At 62.2% G+C, this 13331-nt stretch overlaps 1 protein-coding gene across 1 annotated transcript in view; it reads left to right on the plus strand.

Moving 5' to 3' along the window:
• IGSF9B (immunoglobulin superfamily member 9B) overlaps positions 1-13331 on the plus strand; it is a 46112-nt gene that overhangs the window by 10672 nt on the left and 22109 nt on the right. The window contains exons 2-7 of the mRNA XM_007450398.1: positions 2274-2471; positions 3930-4076; positions 9086-9237; positions 9487-9604; positions 10670-10811; positions 11093-11238. Coding sequence (XP_007450460.1) covers positions 2274-2471; positions 3930-4076; positions 9086-9237; positions 9487-9604; positions 10670-10811; positions 11093-11238 — 903 coding nt within the window. The remainder of the gene's footprint in view (positions 1-2273; positions 2472-3929; positions 4077-9085; positions 9238-9486; positions 9605-10669; positions 10812-11092; positions 11239-13331) is intronic.

Raw genomic sequence — 13331 nt, forward strand, 5'->3', positions numbered from 1 at the left:
CCCCCCGCCCTGCCTCGCCCCGCCCCGGCCTTCCTCCTGGGAAGCGGGTCTCTTTTGGCTTTGCTTCCGTCTCTGCACTGCTGGCCTCACTGTGTCCTCTCCCAGCTGCCGGCCGCTGGTGGAAGGGTCCTTGGGAAGAACCGTGGAGACGGGGCTGAGGCCCGAGTGGGCCTTGGTGGGGTGGGTGCGTAGCCCTGAGTCCAGGCTGGCGGGGGGCAGTGTGAAAGAGGCTGCCTCGCTGCTGTGCGGTGAGAATGAGGCAGCCCAGGTGCAGACCCTCACCCTGCCAGAGCCTCCAGAGCCTTCGCTGTGAGAGGGGGGCAAGCGACCCTGCCCCCTGCCCCAGGCGCTGGGGCCAGAGCCTGGGAAGGAGCCCCTTCTGTGAAGGCCTCTGCCCCCCAGGTGACGGCCCCCGCTGGAGCCCCCTCCTCTTACCCTGGTTCCTGTATTTCCTCCTCCTCCAAAGCCTACACACTCACACGTGCATGCGCACACGCACACACGCGTGCACACGTGCTGCTTTCCCTGCTTGCTCAGGTGGCCTTCTCCTTGCCCATCCCTGCAGGGTCCAGGAGCAGCCTTTGTGCCCGGGTGCTGCAAGGCGGGCTCTGTCCCCGCCTGGTGCCCCTGGGGTGTGGGGGGGTGCCTGCTGCGCTTTCCCTGAGGGGCTGGAATTCAAACTTAGCCTAAAGCAGGGCTGGGAGGGTTGGAAAACCGGCTGGGGCCTCAGGCAGGTGAGGGCAACAGTCTGCTCTGCTCCAAAAATACTCTGTGGTCTTAGCTCTTTCTCTAGAAAACAGTGATGTCACCGGTAGCCAATCAGCTTCTGGAAGGGCTGCCTCCTCCTTCTTCCGCAATTTGCAGGAGGAGAGGGAGCTGGAGCGGGAGGGGGAAAAGGAGAGACGGACAGAGGTACAGACCCAGAGAGGTGGAGGCAGAGCGCACCGCGGAGACCGGGCAGTGGAAAAGCAAAACCCCTTCCCCGGCACAGGCGAACGGAACCCCACACGTTCCCCCAACACACACGCGCGCTGACAGAGACATATAAACGGGGAGGTGGGGAGAGGCAGGCAGGTAGACAGAATCACCCATGCAGCGGGGAGCTAGAGAGAAATGACAGAGACACAGCGAGACAGACGTTGGAGGAGGAGCCAGAGCCAAACAGAGTCAGAAACACAGAGACACGAAGGAGAGACGGATGAGAGGAGCGGGGCCGGAGCCCCCAGGGCTGGAAGGTGTGGCCAGAATCAGGCCCAGAGGCACGCGGAGGACGCCGGCTGCTCTCCTGGGCGTCCCCGGCTGGGAGCCTCCGCGGAGCAGCTGCTCCTGGTGCTGCCTGGAGGGGCCCAGCCGGGACTGGAGGGGAGGGGCGGGGTGGAAGGGCTGGGGTCTGGGGGTGGCGTGGGTACTGGAGGGAAGGCAGCGGGAGGGGCCTCTTTCACTTTGGAAGGGAGCTGGACAAGGTGCCTTTGGGCTGGAGGTGGGGTTGCAGGCCTCGGGGCGGAGCCTGGGTTAACCGCTTCTCTCTGCGGCTGGGGGTGGGGCTGCTGGGGAACCTCTCCCGCCTCATCTCCCGTCCCTTCCAGTCCCTTTCGGGAGGGTGGCCGAGCCCTATCCAGCCGTGCGCCTCGTCCTCTGCCGGAGGTGGGGATGTTCCCCTTAGCTGGCTGAGGTTAGCAGCCCCAGGGTCCCCCTCCTGCGTCCCTAGCCTCCTGCGGTATTAATGGTGATGTCTGGGGCTTCGCAGCCTGATAGGCTTGGGGCGTGGAAACTGGCGGGCTGGAGGCCCCTCCCGCTCCCTCCTCTGCGGCACGCGCGGCGGACCGAGGGAGGAGGGGTAGAAAGGCCAGCTCCGGCCCCAGGGGTTTTCCCTCTGGTGATGCCATGAGCAGCCTCTGCTCAGCCTGTTAGGGATTCCCCGCTCCTGCATGGAGCACTCTTGTTTTGCGCTGTGAACATCACGCTGAGCTGGGGGCGGGGCGTGGGAGGACGGCTGCCTCTGCAGCTCCTGCCAGGCTCCATTGGGAATCATACTGGTGCAGGAAGACGTCCCATGTTCACCCGCTGCAGCGCCGGGGCCACGGTGTCCACAGAGGGGCCAAGGCCCCTCCACCTCAGTGGCCACGCTCCTCAGAGCTGGCGGGGGTGTCATGGGGGAGGGCGCGGTCGGGCTCCGCTCTTTGGGGTTGGCAGGGCAGGGGTGGCCTCTGGGGGGGCCGGGCAGGATCTCTTTTTCACCCCTTCCCTGTGTCCCCGTGTGGCTGTCCCAATAGGTGCCCACGGCCTGCGAGAGGAGCCCGAGTTCGTGACCGCGAGGGCCGGCGAGAGCGTGGTCCTGCGATGCGACGTGGTCCACCCGGTGACGGGGCAGCCCCCGCCCTATGTCGTCGAGTGGTTCAAGTTCGGGGTGCCCATCCCCATCTTCATCAAGTTTGGCTACTACCCGCCCCATGTGGACCCTGAGTATGCAGGTAAGGCCTTCCCACCTGGCTCCGGGGCCCCCGCACCATCCCTCCTGCCTGTGTCTCGTGGCCTCTTGTCTTTTCCGACCGGCCTCTTATCTCTGTTTTCCAGTCGCTGTCTCTGTCCTCCCATCCTTTGCACTCTGGTAGGTTTTAATTAAGTGGCGTGAGGAGACGGACACGGAGGTGGGGCAGACACAGAGCTTCCTGCACAGCCCCGCTGGGCCGCAGGGGCCAAGGCCGGAGGAGGAGAAGGGAGGCCAGGAGCCCAACGTGTGGGCGAGGAGGCCGGCGGGAGGGCGGCTGGCTCGGCAGGAGCAGCTGCGTCAGAGCCATGGCGGCCGTCAGAGCCATGGCAGCCGCGGGGTTGCTCTGTCTGGCTTTGCCCACTCCCTCCCTCTGGCTCTGAAGTTGGGGCCTCATCCAGTCCTGAGTGTGGGGAAGTGTCTGGGCGCCTGCTCCACTCGCGGCCTCGTCCTCCAGCCTCCCTTCTCCCTCCTCGCGGCCCCAGTGCTGTCTTGCTCTGCAATTACTCCTGCCAGTGGTGGCCTCACTGAGTCACCGTCAGGGCCTGCCCGCCGGGGAGGAGGGCGTGGGGCGGTGTGAGTGAGGGGCGTGTGCGCCTGTGCGAGGGTTGCACGTGGGCTTGTGTGTGTGCGTGCATGTCTGAGTGTGTGTACGCATGTGCGTGTGTTGGGGTTTGAAGGAAGAGAGGTGACTGGTGGGACACCGCTTTTATCTTTGCCTCTGATTCCTGAGGTCTGCATTGCGTCTTTCTCAGCTTCTATTTTTCTCTCTCCCTCTTCCTCCTCCTGTGTCTGTGTCTCTTCGGCCCTGGTTGGTTTTGACTGTCTGGTTTGTAGGCAGATTGCCACTACCGAGGAGACAAGGAGGAAAGCACAGGAGGTCGTGACACTGGGGCGAGGAGTGGGCCTGAGTGGAGAGTGAGCGGAGGGGGCACCCCGAGGGCTGCTCTGGGGAAGGGAACGGAGTTAGGGAGGGCGGCTCGGGTCTTTGCTCACCTGCCAGCCACTCCTCATTCTCGGGCTACAGGCCCTGCGGCCACGCTCGGAACCTGGGCTCTGGCTGGATGAACGCTCTGCTCTCTGGCCTCCGCGACAGGACTAGGAGGGGACGCCGGCACCCTGTCCCCAGCGGCCTCTTCTCTGCCCACCACAGGAGTGCTGGGCAGACAGGGTGCTGGGCGTGGCAGCCACGGGGACCTGCTGGGGCGGGTCCCGCTCTTCTGGGCTCTCTGGCCCCCTTCCCGCCAGCCCCGTATCCCTTCTGCCTTTCCTTGGCCCCGAGAGAACGGGAAGTTGCAGGGAACTGAGGCTTTCTCGGTGCAGCTGGCGGGCAGCGAGTCTGGGGCTCTCGGGGCCGCCCTGCTCTGGGCCTGCCTGGCGGCGGGCTGGGGTCACAAGGGTGCTCTGCGCGGCCCTGACCCACTTTGTCCCCTCTCCACAGGCCGCGCAAGCCTCCACGACAAGGCGTCCCTGCGGCTGGAGCAGGTGCGCGCCGAGGACCAGGGCTGGTACGAGTGCAAGGTGCTCCTGCTGGACCAGCAGTACGACACCTTCCACAACGGCAGCTGGGTGCACCTCACCATCCACGGTGCGTGCGTGCGCGCGCGCGGGCCTGTGCGTGGTGCGTGCCTGCGTGCAGGCATGAGAGCGTGTGCGTGCGTGCGAGTGAGCGGGCAGACGTGCGTGGTGCATGCTTGCGTGAGTGTGCACGCAGGCGTGTGAGCGTGCTCGCGTGTGTGACAGCTTGCATATGTGGTGCGTGCGTGTGCGCCTCCTTCCAGCGCTCCCGGGCTGGGGGCCCCAGGCCCCCTCGCTTGTCCTGGAGCCCCTGGGGGCCATGGGTGCAGAGGCCTGGCAGCTCCCGGCACCAGGGCGTTTGTCACAGGCGGGGTCGTCAGAGCCCAGCGCAGGGAGGTGGAAACTGGCATCCAAAACCGGTAGGGTTGAGGATCTGCGGGGCGGACTTGGGAGCAGCCGCAGGAAGACTCTCTCTGGGCATCTCCCCGTTACAGCCTTCCTTTAGACCATTCCCCTCAGTAACCGTTGGATGCCAGTCTCTACGCTGGATGATCCGCAGCAGCAGAGCGCACTCAGGGCCGGGCGGGGATCCTGCTGGTCCCGGTCCGGAGGGTACCTTCTGATGCCCGCGAGTACTTACCGCCCAGGTGAAGGGTGACGGGCCTCGTGCTGTGCCGTGCTTCCCAGGGGCTGGGGTTTCCCTGGACCGAGGGTCCCCTGTGCCCTTGGGAGCCCTCGCTTGGGAGGGGACATTCTGGAGGAGCCAGGGGGTTCCGGAACCGGCAGAAAGTGGAAGGAGAAGTGGTCCCCACGGTGGAGGGGAGCAGGGTTTTTGCTTTGATTTGTTTTTTTTTTTTTTTTTTTTTTTTTTTTTTTTTTTTTTTTTTTTTTTGTGGTACGCGGGCCTCTCACTGTTGTGGCCTCTCCCGTGGCGGAGCACAGGCTCCGGACGCGCAGGCTCAGCGGCCATGGCTCACGGGCCCAGCCGCTCCGCGGCATGTGGGATCTTCCCAGACCGGGGCACGAACCCGTGTCCCCTGCATCGGCAGGTGGACTCCCAACCACCGCGCCACCAGGGAAGCCCTTTGATTTGTTTTTCTGACCATACAGTTACTCTTGCCTCAGTTTATGAGCCGACGTGTTCAGCCACCGCGTGTTGCAGATGCTGCACTGGTTATTGAGGTGTCAACAGGTGTGCTTTGGACGCGTCCCCCACTGCTTGCGTCTTTCTGGGTGTGATGTCTGTGACCCTGGGTGCCACGGTCTGGAGAGAGCAATGGGCGCTTGCCTGGGTTGCAAGTTTCTCTGAGCCTCGAGGGTCCCTGCCTTGTGGGGTCGGGTCAGGCTGTGCTCCTTCCGCCTTGAAAACCCATCCAGGGCCCTGGAAGAACAGAGTATTTTAGCCAGAGCACTGGTCTCTGGAAAGCGAACTTAGGGACGGTGGCCCTGGGTCAGTGGCCCAGGCTGCCTGAGCCCCTGGATGCAGACGCACCTGCTGGTCAGTCCCCAGAGACCGATTGGAGGCTTATTTTAAATCTTGGTTGGGCTGTCCCTACCACCCGCGAGTTTTTGAGTCATCCCTTTTCGATGCCAGCTGTTGTGTGTGCCCAGAATGAAAACTCGGCTTAATATTAGCCCAAGCAGAACATAATTAGGAAGGTAAACCTGCTGCTGACAGCATCACTGACGAGCACCGAGCCAAGAGCCCCACGCTGCTTGCTTTCTTCTGCCCTTTCCCGAGGCGGGCCGACGCCTCCTGCAGCCCCACCTCCTCCCCTCACATTCACTGCTGGGTCCGGTCCAGTGAGCAGAGAAGCAGGCATGCGCAGACACTGCGAGCCGGGACGCAGACCTTCCTCCTGTTGGAGTCACGTGTCCTGTTAGAGCTCGGGCTCCGTCTGCACCAGGGGGAGGTCGTGGCTGGGAATTCCTCATTGCTCGGATGGACCGGCACGGAACGCGGCCCGATGAGACTCGGCTTATTTCACGGATCCACCACATTACCTGTCTGATCCCTGGCGCCCATATCACTTCTCTGAGCCTCTCCCTTTTGTGTTTCCAAGAACAGAGCCTGTTTGTAGGGCTGTTGTGAAGATTAAGGGAAACGCTGTGGGTGAAGACATCTGGCACCGCGCCTGGAAGGTTGGCTGCGCAGGGTCATTGTGTGCAGAATACTGGTTATCCTCCTCCTTAGGGGAGAGAAGGGTGAAGTCGGGTAGCACAGGAGGTGCCTCAGGTTGGGAGAGGTGGCCTGTGGTGGTCGGAGAGCCCTTGGGAATACACCCACGATCACCCATTCAACACACATTTCTGAACATCCACTTGGCCGGCTGTGGGGAAATGCAGTGGGTGTGACCCAGACCCAGCTCTGAAGGACACGTCACGAGGCAGTCAGGTCCAGAGAGAATTGCAGTATGGGCTTTGGGAGCGTGAGGGATGGAGGGCTTCTCTGAGGCAGTGAGCCCCGGGCAGAGACCCTTCGGGGAGGAGGAGTGTGCCAGGTGCGGGGGCAGGAGGCGGGAAGCTGTTCCCGGGCAGAGGGAACAGTATGCCTGGAGGCCCAGAGGCAGGAGAGCCGGCGCATTTAGGCAACCTGGCAGGTGGTTCGTCCGGAAGGGTCAGGCTTTAGCACTGGGGCTCATCATCGGATGCTTTCCCTCACCAGGGGCCTCCCTCTCAAAGGGTGGACACCACAGGCACCTCCCAACGTGAGCGACCTCACCCTTTCTTCCTCCTGCATTCTGAGGTTCCTTCCCACGTAAATACTTCCATTATCGAAGGAAAGAGTTTGGAGCACCAACATTCCGTGGCTTCCAAACTAGAATATTTAATGTCAGGCATTTCTGACTGGGATCACCTTTGGAAAGTGAAAAATTAGAATCACAGATTGTCTTATTCTCCTTCTGTGTTTTCTCGAAGACCAGTTGGGAGGAAACAAGCCCAATTGTTTCTTTATTGCATATAAAATACCTGGAAAGCCAGAGTCAAACCTTGCTTCAGGTCGATGAATTGCTTGGAGGAGAGGCCAGCCTGTTTCTAACGTGCACGATTAATTATAGGGCATTTGTAAAGAAGGATTAAGCCTAGAAATGCAGCTGGTAAGCTCACACCTAATCCAGTAAATCATCGGGAGTCAAACCATTATTTTCCGGAAAACTCGAAATTGTTCAAAGTGCTTTCCTGATTAGCACCTAAATAGTAAAGTAATTATGTAATTAGTAATTAATTTGTCACTTCAGGCTGCAAGTTATCATATTATCTTTTCTTTAAGTGTGACACAGAGGTAACAGAGGCCACGGCCGTGTGAGCTGGAGTTCAAGGGCAGGCGTGGCGGGAGGGCTCTGCTGGGGTGAGCGCACGGCCAGGCCAGGAGGGGCCTGGGGTTCGGATGCCAGGTTCCCTCAAGCAAGGACTTGGAATGAGTTTTACCATCACTTTTGGTGTATTAGACGTTGGGTGAGGATGGGCTTTCTCAAGGATGTGTCGTGGGTGATGAAGCCTGCTTCCTGGTCACCCAGTCCTCACTCCTGTGCCCCCCGTGTGGCCACGCTCAGCGGAGGGGTGGGGAGATGGTCGAAGAAAGCCGTCTCGCCGTGGTCTCGTCTTCGGTTCTGTGTTTGCGTTTCTGTTGCTCTGTCGTGTGTGTGCACGCGCACGCCTGCAGGTGTGTGGCTCCTTCATTGCATTCATCCGTCTGTTCAACCAAGGTTTGTTGAGACTCTGCTACATGCGAGGAACTGCGCTAAAAGCTGGGCACATAGTGGGATTCTTGGAAATCTCTGCTCTCAGGAGACTTGGTCGTAAGTGCTTTAAACAGTCTGAGGAGACAGGAATGCAGCAGGTGCCTTCCTAGACCGGCTGACCAGGTGAGGCAGAGGTGGCATTTTAGCAAAGGCGAGCAGGCACCGAAAGGGTGAGATGTGGGTACAGCCCAGGAGGGGGGATGGCCGACGCAGAGCCCCCAGGAATGGAAGTCCTTGGCACGTGTAGGAAGACGGGAAGGCTGTTGTGTCGGGGCAGAGTTGAGGGGTGTGCAACGGGAGGTGAGGCTGGTGGCAGGTGGTGGGTGGCCGCGACCCCCAGCGTGTCCTGGGCCTGGGGCAGGGCAGCCTCCGAGGAGACCCCTCTCACAGCTTCTCTTCGGAGCCTCAGGAGCCCTGGGCGGGCGACAGCGATGACAGTGATGACAGAATGACCACCATTTCACATGTGTACGTTTTACCAGCTCCTTTCATGGACTTTACCTCGCTAATTCCTGCCACTGGTCTTGAGGGTGGGGTTTAGGTAGAGCCCAGAGCGGCTGAGCCCAGAGTTACAGAGCGAGTGGCAGCTGGATTTGAACTTGGAGCCTTGAGCCCGGTGCTGTAGACCCTAGGCTGGTGTCAGCAGCGCCCTCCACTCCAGAAGACCCCGCATGATCGTCCAGGGAGTTGGGGTTGATCAGGTGGCTTTTATAGGCAGCTCAGACAGGTGAGACAGAGTGTGTTATTCGTACCGGATGGGATTTTAGTCAGAACTCCGAGGCAGGTGCTGGGGGACAGTCTGGCACAGTCTTCGAGAATTCAGAAGCGAGTAGCCCGTGGACTGGGCTGTCCGCCTGGTCCCCAAGGCAGCTGCGGGGAAGGTGGGGGATTGTCGCTGCAGAGCCTGGGCGATTCTTTGTCACCTGCCTTGTGATCCGTGCTAGGCCTGACAGGGCTCAGACGGCAAATGTCCCAGAACCGTGGGCCTGGTTGGGCTGGGGTTGCAGAAGGAGGGGTGTCTGGACGATCGTGGAGTGACGGGTGCCTCATTTATTGCCGCATCCCTGCTGCTGAGCATGGGGGGGCCTCCCTGTGGGTGCTGGACAAGCAGTCCTTTATTGGGAATTAGGTGTATACAATGGGGAAAGTTTAGACTTGCGATCCAGCCACACTGACTCTGATGAGTTCCAGGTCCGCCCTCACAAGGCAGGGCCTGTCACTTGTGTCACCTCCGACCTCCTGGAGGGCGCCAGACTCGTGGGGTGGCCCAGCGCAGGGCCCTCGCTGTGTGCAGGGCCGCTGGCTGACCCCACCCCGCGCCTTGGGTCTCTTGCAGCTCCTCCCACCTTTACAGAAACACCCCCCCAGTACATCGAGGCCAAGGAGGGCAGCAGTGTCACCATGACCTGCACAGCTTTTGGGAACCCTAAGCCCATCGTCACCTGGCTGAAGGAGGGGATGCTGCTAGGCGCCAGCGGCAAGTACCAGGTGAGTGTGGGTCTGCCGCGGCCGCTGCACCCACTTCTCCTTGCCCTGCGCCTCCGTCCCCGTGACAGTTCACACTTGCGGAGGCGCAGGTGGGGCTGGAGGTGGCAGGCGGAGCGGCTGGCACCCGTGTCCTCGGAGGGAGAAGCCTGCTTCCGTGTCCCCAGGTGCATGGGCCCCAGGCCACTTCCACCTGGGATGGAGTTGGCGGGCCCAGGGCTGGGAGCTGAGCCCGACTCTCCTCGGCCCCAGGTGAGTGACGGCAGCCTGACGGTGACGTCGGTCAGTCGGGAGGACAGAGGTGCCTACACCTGTCGCGCGTACAGCATCCAGGGGGAGGCCATCCACACCACCCACCTGCTCGTCCAAGGTGAGAGCGATCTGGCCTCTACGCCCTGGGCCTCTGGCAGGGAGTTCCGGCCCCACTGAGCTTGGGGGGTTCTTCCCAGGGCGTGGGTGGCTCAGCTGGGGGTGGTGGGAGCTCCTCTCCATATCGTGGGGCTCCTTGGTGGCCTGCGGCGGCCCTCCCGTGAGGTGGCGGGAGGCGCCATGTCGCCATGTCGAGCGGGTTTCTGCTTTCTCTGAATGCCCGCAGGGCATCCCGCTGGGCCTCCTCCTTCCCCGGGGGAGGAGCCCTCTCTCAGGCCTCCACCCTCTGACGATGGCATCGGTAAATAAAGATAGGAATTCTGTCCAGCCCCAGAGGGTTAAATAACACGGAGGGCATTTGGTGGGGCTGGTGTCTGTGGGGTCAGCACCTGAGATGCCGGTCTGCCTTGCCTGGGGCCCCGAAGCCCCCAGAGGGGGCAGCCTCCGTCCTGCTCGAGGGGTCGCGTGGCGGCTCCGCTGCTTCTGCCTGTCTGGAAGGCTCGCACTGCCGGGCTGCTGGAGCTCCACCCCCTCCTCTCCTTCCCCGACCCGCCCACCACCCTTATCTGGTCAGCCCGCAGCCTCTTACTCCTCCAGAGGCAAGGCCGTTCCTGTCTCCTTGCTGCACGTGTGCTGCCCTGGGCTCCACTGCAGAGTAGGAGGGGCAGGGAGGGCCGTGTGCTTGTGTGTATGTGAGTGTGTGCTGGTGCGCGTGTGTGCGTGCCTGTGTAGGGGTAAACTGGCTGTTCGGAAGCCAGGTTTACAGAGGGGCTGTGCATGGGGCGGGCGTCTACAGCAGGCTGGGAGCACACGGCCACACCTCCGGACCCCTTGCATCCCTGGGACTTGCAGGGAGAGGAGGAACCTGAGCACAGGCAGCAGCTGGATGCGTCTCCATGACAACTGCTTGGCTGCACTGCCAGCTCCTGGACCAGTGCCTTCCCCGCTGTCCCTCCCAGGGCTTGGGGTGCCCCTTCCTGAGGGTCGGAGCCTCCTGGGAGCCCAGCGCTGTGGTCCCCCCCACCCCCCCCGCCAGGAGAGGTCATGCTTGTTCCTGTCCCCCCAGGACCTCCCTTCATCGTCTCCCCTCCTGAGAACATCACTGTCAACATATCCCAGGATGCTCTGCTCACCTGCCGGGCAGAGGCCTATCCCGGCAACCTTACCTACACCTGGTACTGGCAGGACGAGAATGTCTACTTCCAGAAGTGAGTGCCCGCCCTTCCCTTGGGGCCCAGCCAGGCCCCCTCGGGGTGAAGCTTCCGAGCAGGCACGGCCCTTGGGCTCTGGGAGCTGACAGGCGTTGGGGGCATCTGGCCCATGTGTCCCTCATGCTGAGGCCAGTGTGTGTGCAGAGGCCGTCTGTCCCCCTCCTCAGCCGTGCGGAGGACTCGCTGGCACGTCGTCCCAGTGTTGAATGGAAGACGCCTGCCCCCCGCCCCCAGCCCCCGCCCCCCGCCATTGTGTCCTGTGCTCTGTGTCCCTGCAGCGACCTGAAGCTGAGGGTGCGGATCCTGATCGACGGGACCCTGATTATCTTCCGGGTGAAGCCTGAGGACGCGGGGAAGTATACCTGCGTCCCCAGCAACAGCCTGGGACGCTCACCCTCGGCCTCGGCGTACCTGACCGTGCAGTGTGAGTGGCGCAGGCTCAGGCCACGCTGGCCACATGGGGGGCTGGAGGGCTGCGTGGAGGCCACGTGGGCGGAGAGGGGCCGAGGCGGGGAACGGGACAGCGCGGGAGGAGGCCTGACCCGGGCTGGCCAGCGGAGGTGAATCGAGCCCCCGCCAGGCTCTTCTCTGGGCCACGCGGCCGCCCGTGTCCACTAATCCACTCCGTCAGCCTCGCCCCGGTTGGGCTCAGGGACAGGCGGGCCTCCTGGACGCCGTCCTCGTGCCGGTGCTGGCCAGCTCCTCTGTCCGCACCTTGAACGAGGTGTTTTTTTCTCAGTATCTGAGGGGCATGTGGCTCGGACCCAGTGGGGCAGCTCTCCTGCCGCTCTCTGCTCCCCTGCTGGGTGGGCAAGGGGGACAGATCCTCTCTGGGGTGACTAATCCGCTTCCCCAGCACCGGGCCCCTGGTGGCTTCCCTGCCGCGCCTTCCAGGGCTGCCTGAGACCCAGGGGAAGGGGCTGCTCTTGGGCCAGAACGACCGAGGGCTTCTGTGCAGCATCATTCAGCTTGCTGGTCTCGAGTGGGAGAGAGGATGAGTGGCGAGGGCTAATCTCTTCCTCCTGATTGGAGGATGGCTCCGTCACTTTGACAATAAAGGCCCCTCTTGACCTGGTAGGTGACAGGCTATCCATCACACAAGGGCTTGTGTGCAAGAACCACCCCCTCCCACAACACGGAGGGGCAGGCGAGAGTATGACCATCTGGAGAGGCGTGGCCTGGAGGTGGCATCTGAGCTGAGGACATTAGAACAGCTGGTGACCCCGGGAGGCGGGGTGAGCATGGGCCTGGCAGTGGGCCCCCCGAGTCCCGACCTCACGCCCTCAACGTGGTGATGCTGCTGGTGCGGGCAGAGGCCTCCTCTCCGCTGTCCACAGCCGAGGACGACTTTCAGCTGCTGTCTTATGCGTGCCGAGTTTTTAAGAGCTGTGAGGCCTAAGGAGAGCTGTGTGACCCAGAACCCCAGGCCTGTCCCACCCAGGAGAGAAAAAGCTCTGATAAGTTACTTACCGTGTGCCCAGGCTGTGAAGGTGCCAAGGGTGGGGCAGGCTCCTTGCGGAGCAGAACCTCTCTGCCTGTGTCACCTGGGCATGGAGGGGGCAGTGGCGGAGGGAGAGGGCCAGCAGGGGTGGTCTCCAAAGGACGATGATCCACCAGGACCAAGGCTCCCATCCTCCAGGCTGTGGCCGTGTCTGCTGAGGGAAGCGTTTCCCTGTCTCCCTCTGGCGCCATCACCCACTCCCACTTGTCGTTTTTTACCTCTTTCCTGCCTTCAAAGAGAACCTGTTGGGTGAGATTTGCAGGTGGGTGAGACAAGGATCTTTATTTCTGCTAAAGAGCAGTGTTCAGAGTACTTCCCATTCATAAACCCTTTGAAAACCTTGGAGGAGAAAAAAAAAAATCTACCATACAAAAGTAGGAAGCTATGTCTAAACATATACTTTGGCCTGGTCTTTATGCAGTGCTCTTCTCTGAAGGGCTGCGGACGCTAACAGCTGCCCGTTCACCCCACCGCCTCCCAGGCAGTGCTGGATCCTCCTCCATGGCCCTCGGGGGAGCCTGGGAGCCTCGGGTTGGGGGGCGACTCACCCACGTCACAGGGCTGCTGCTCCTGCTGTCCCGAGAAACTTCCAGCAGCTCCGTGGCTGACTCTGCACCCAACCTGCACAGATGGGAAACCGAGGCAGGGTAGAAAAGCAGCCTCGTGGTTCCGCCCCTGGCCGCCGTCCGCAGAGGACGTGGGGCAAGGAAGGGCTTGGGGTCCCGCAGAGACTTGGGAGGGATGCTGCTATCTTATGCGTCCCGGTGGCTGTCGCGTCTCCGGGCGGAGGTGTGTGGAGGGGAGCTGCAGGCCGGCAGGAGCAGCGGTGCCTCCGTGCATTCAGACGGGTGTTCTTAAGGATGCAGGGCTGCACAGACAGGACGGTTGCTGTGGCCTCTGGGCGGTCAGCCTGGGGGGTGGGCTTTGCCATCTCGTGGCCCCCGCTGGGCCGACACCTGGCACTGCGCCGAGTGGGGGGCCCTGGGCTGTGGGGTGGCTCGCCCCCCCCCCCCCCC

Source organism: Lipotes vexillifer, unplaced genomic scaffold (assembly GCF_000442215.2).
Source record: "Lipotes vexillifer unplaced genomic scaffold, Lipotes_vexillifer_v1.1 scaffold322, whole genome shotgun sequence".
Classification (NCBI taxonomy): domain Eukaryota; kingdom Metazoa; phylum Chordata; class Mammalia; order Artiodactyla; family Lipotidae; genus Lipotes; species Lipotes vexillifer.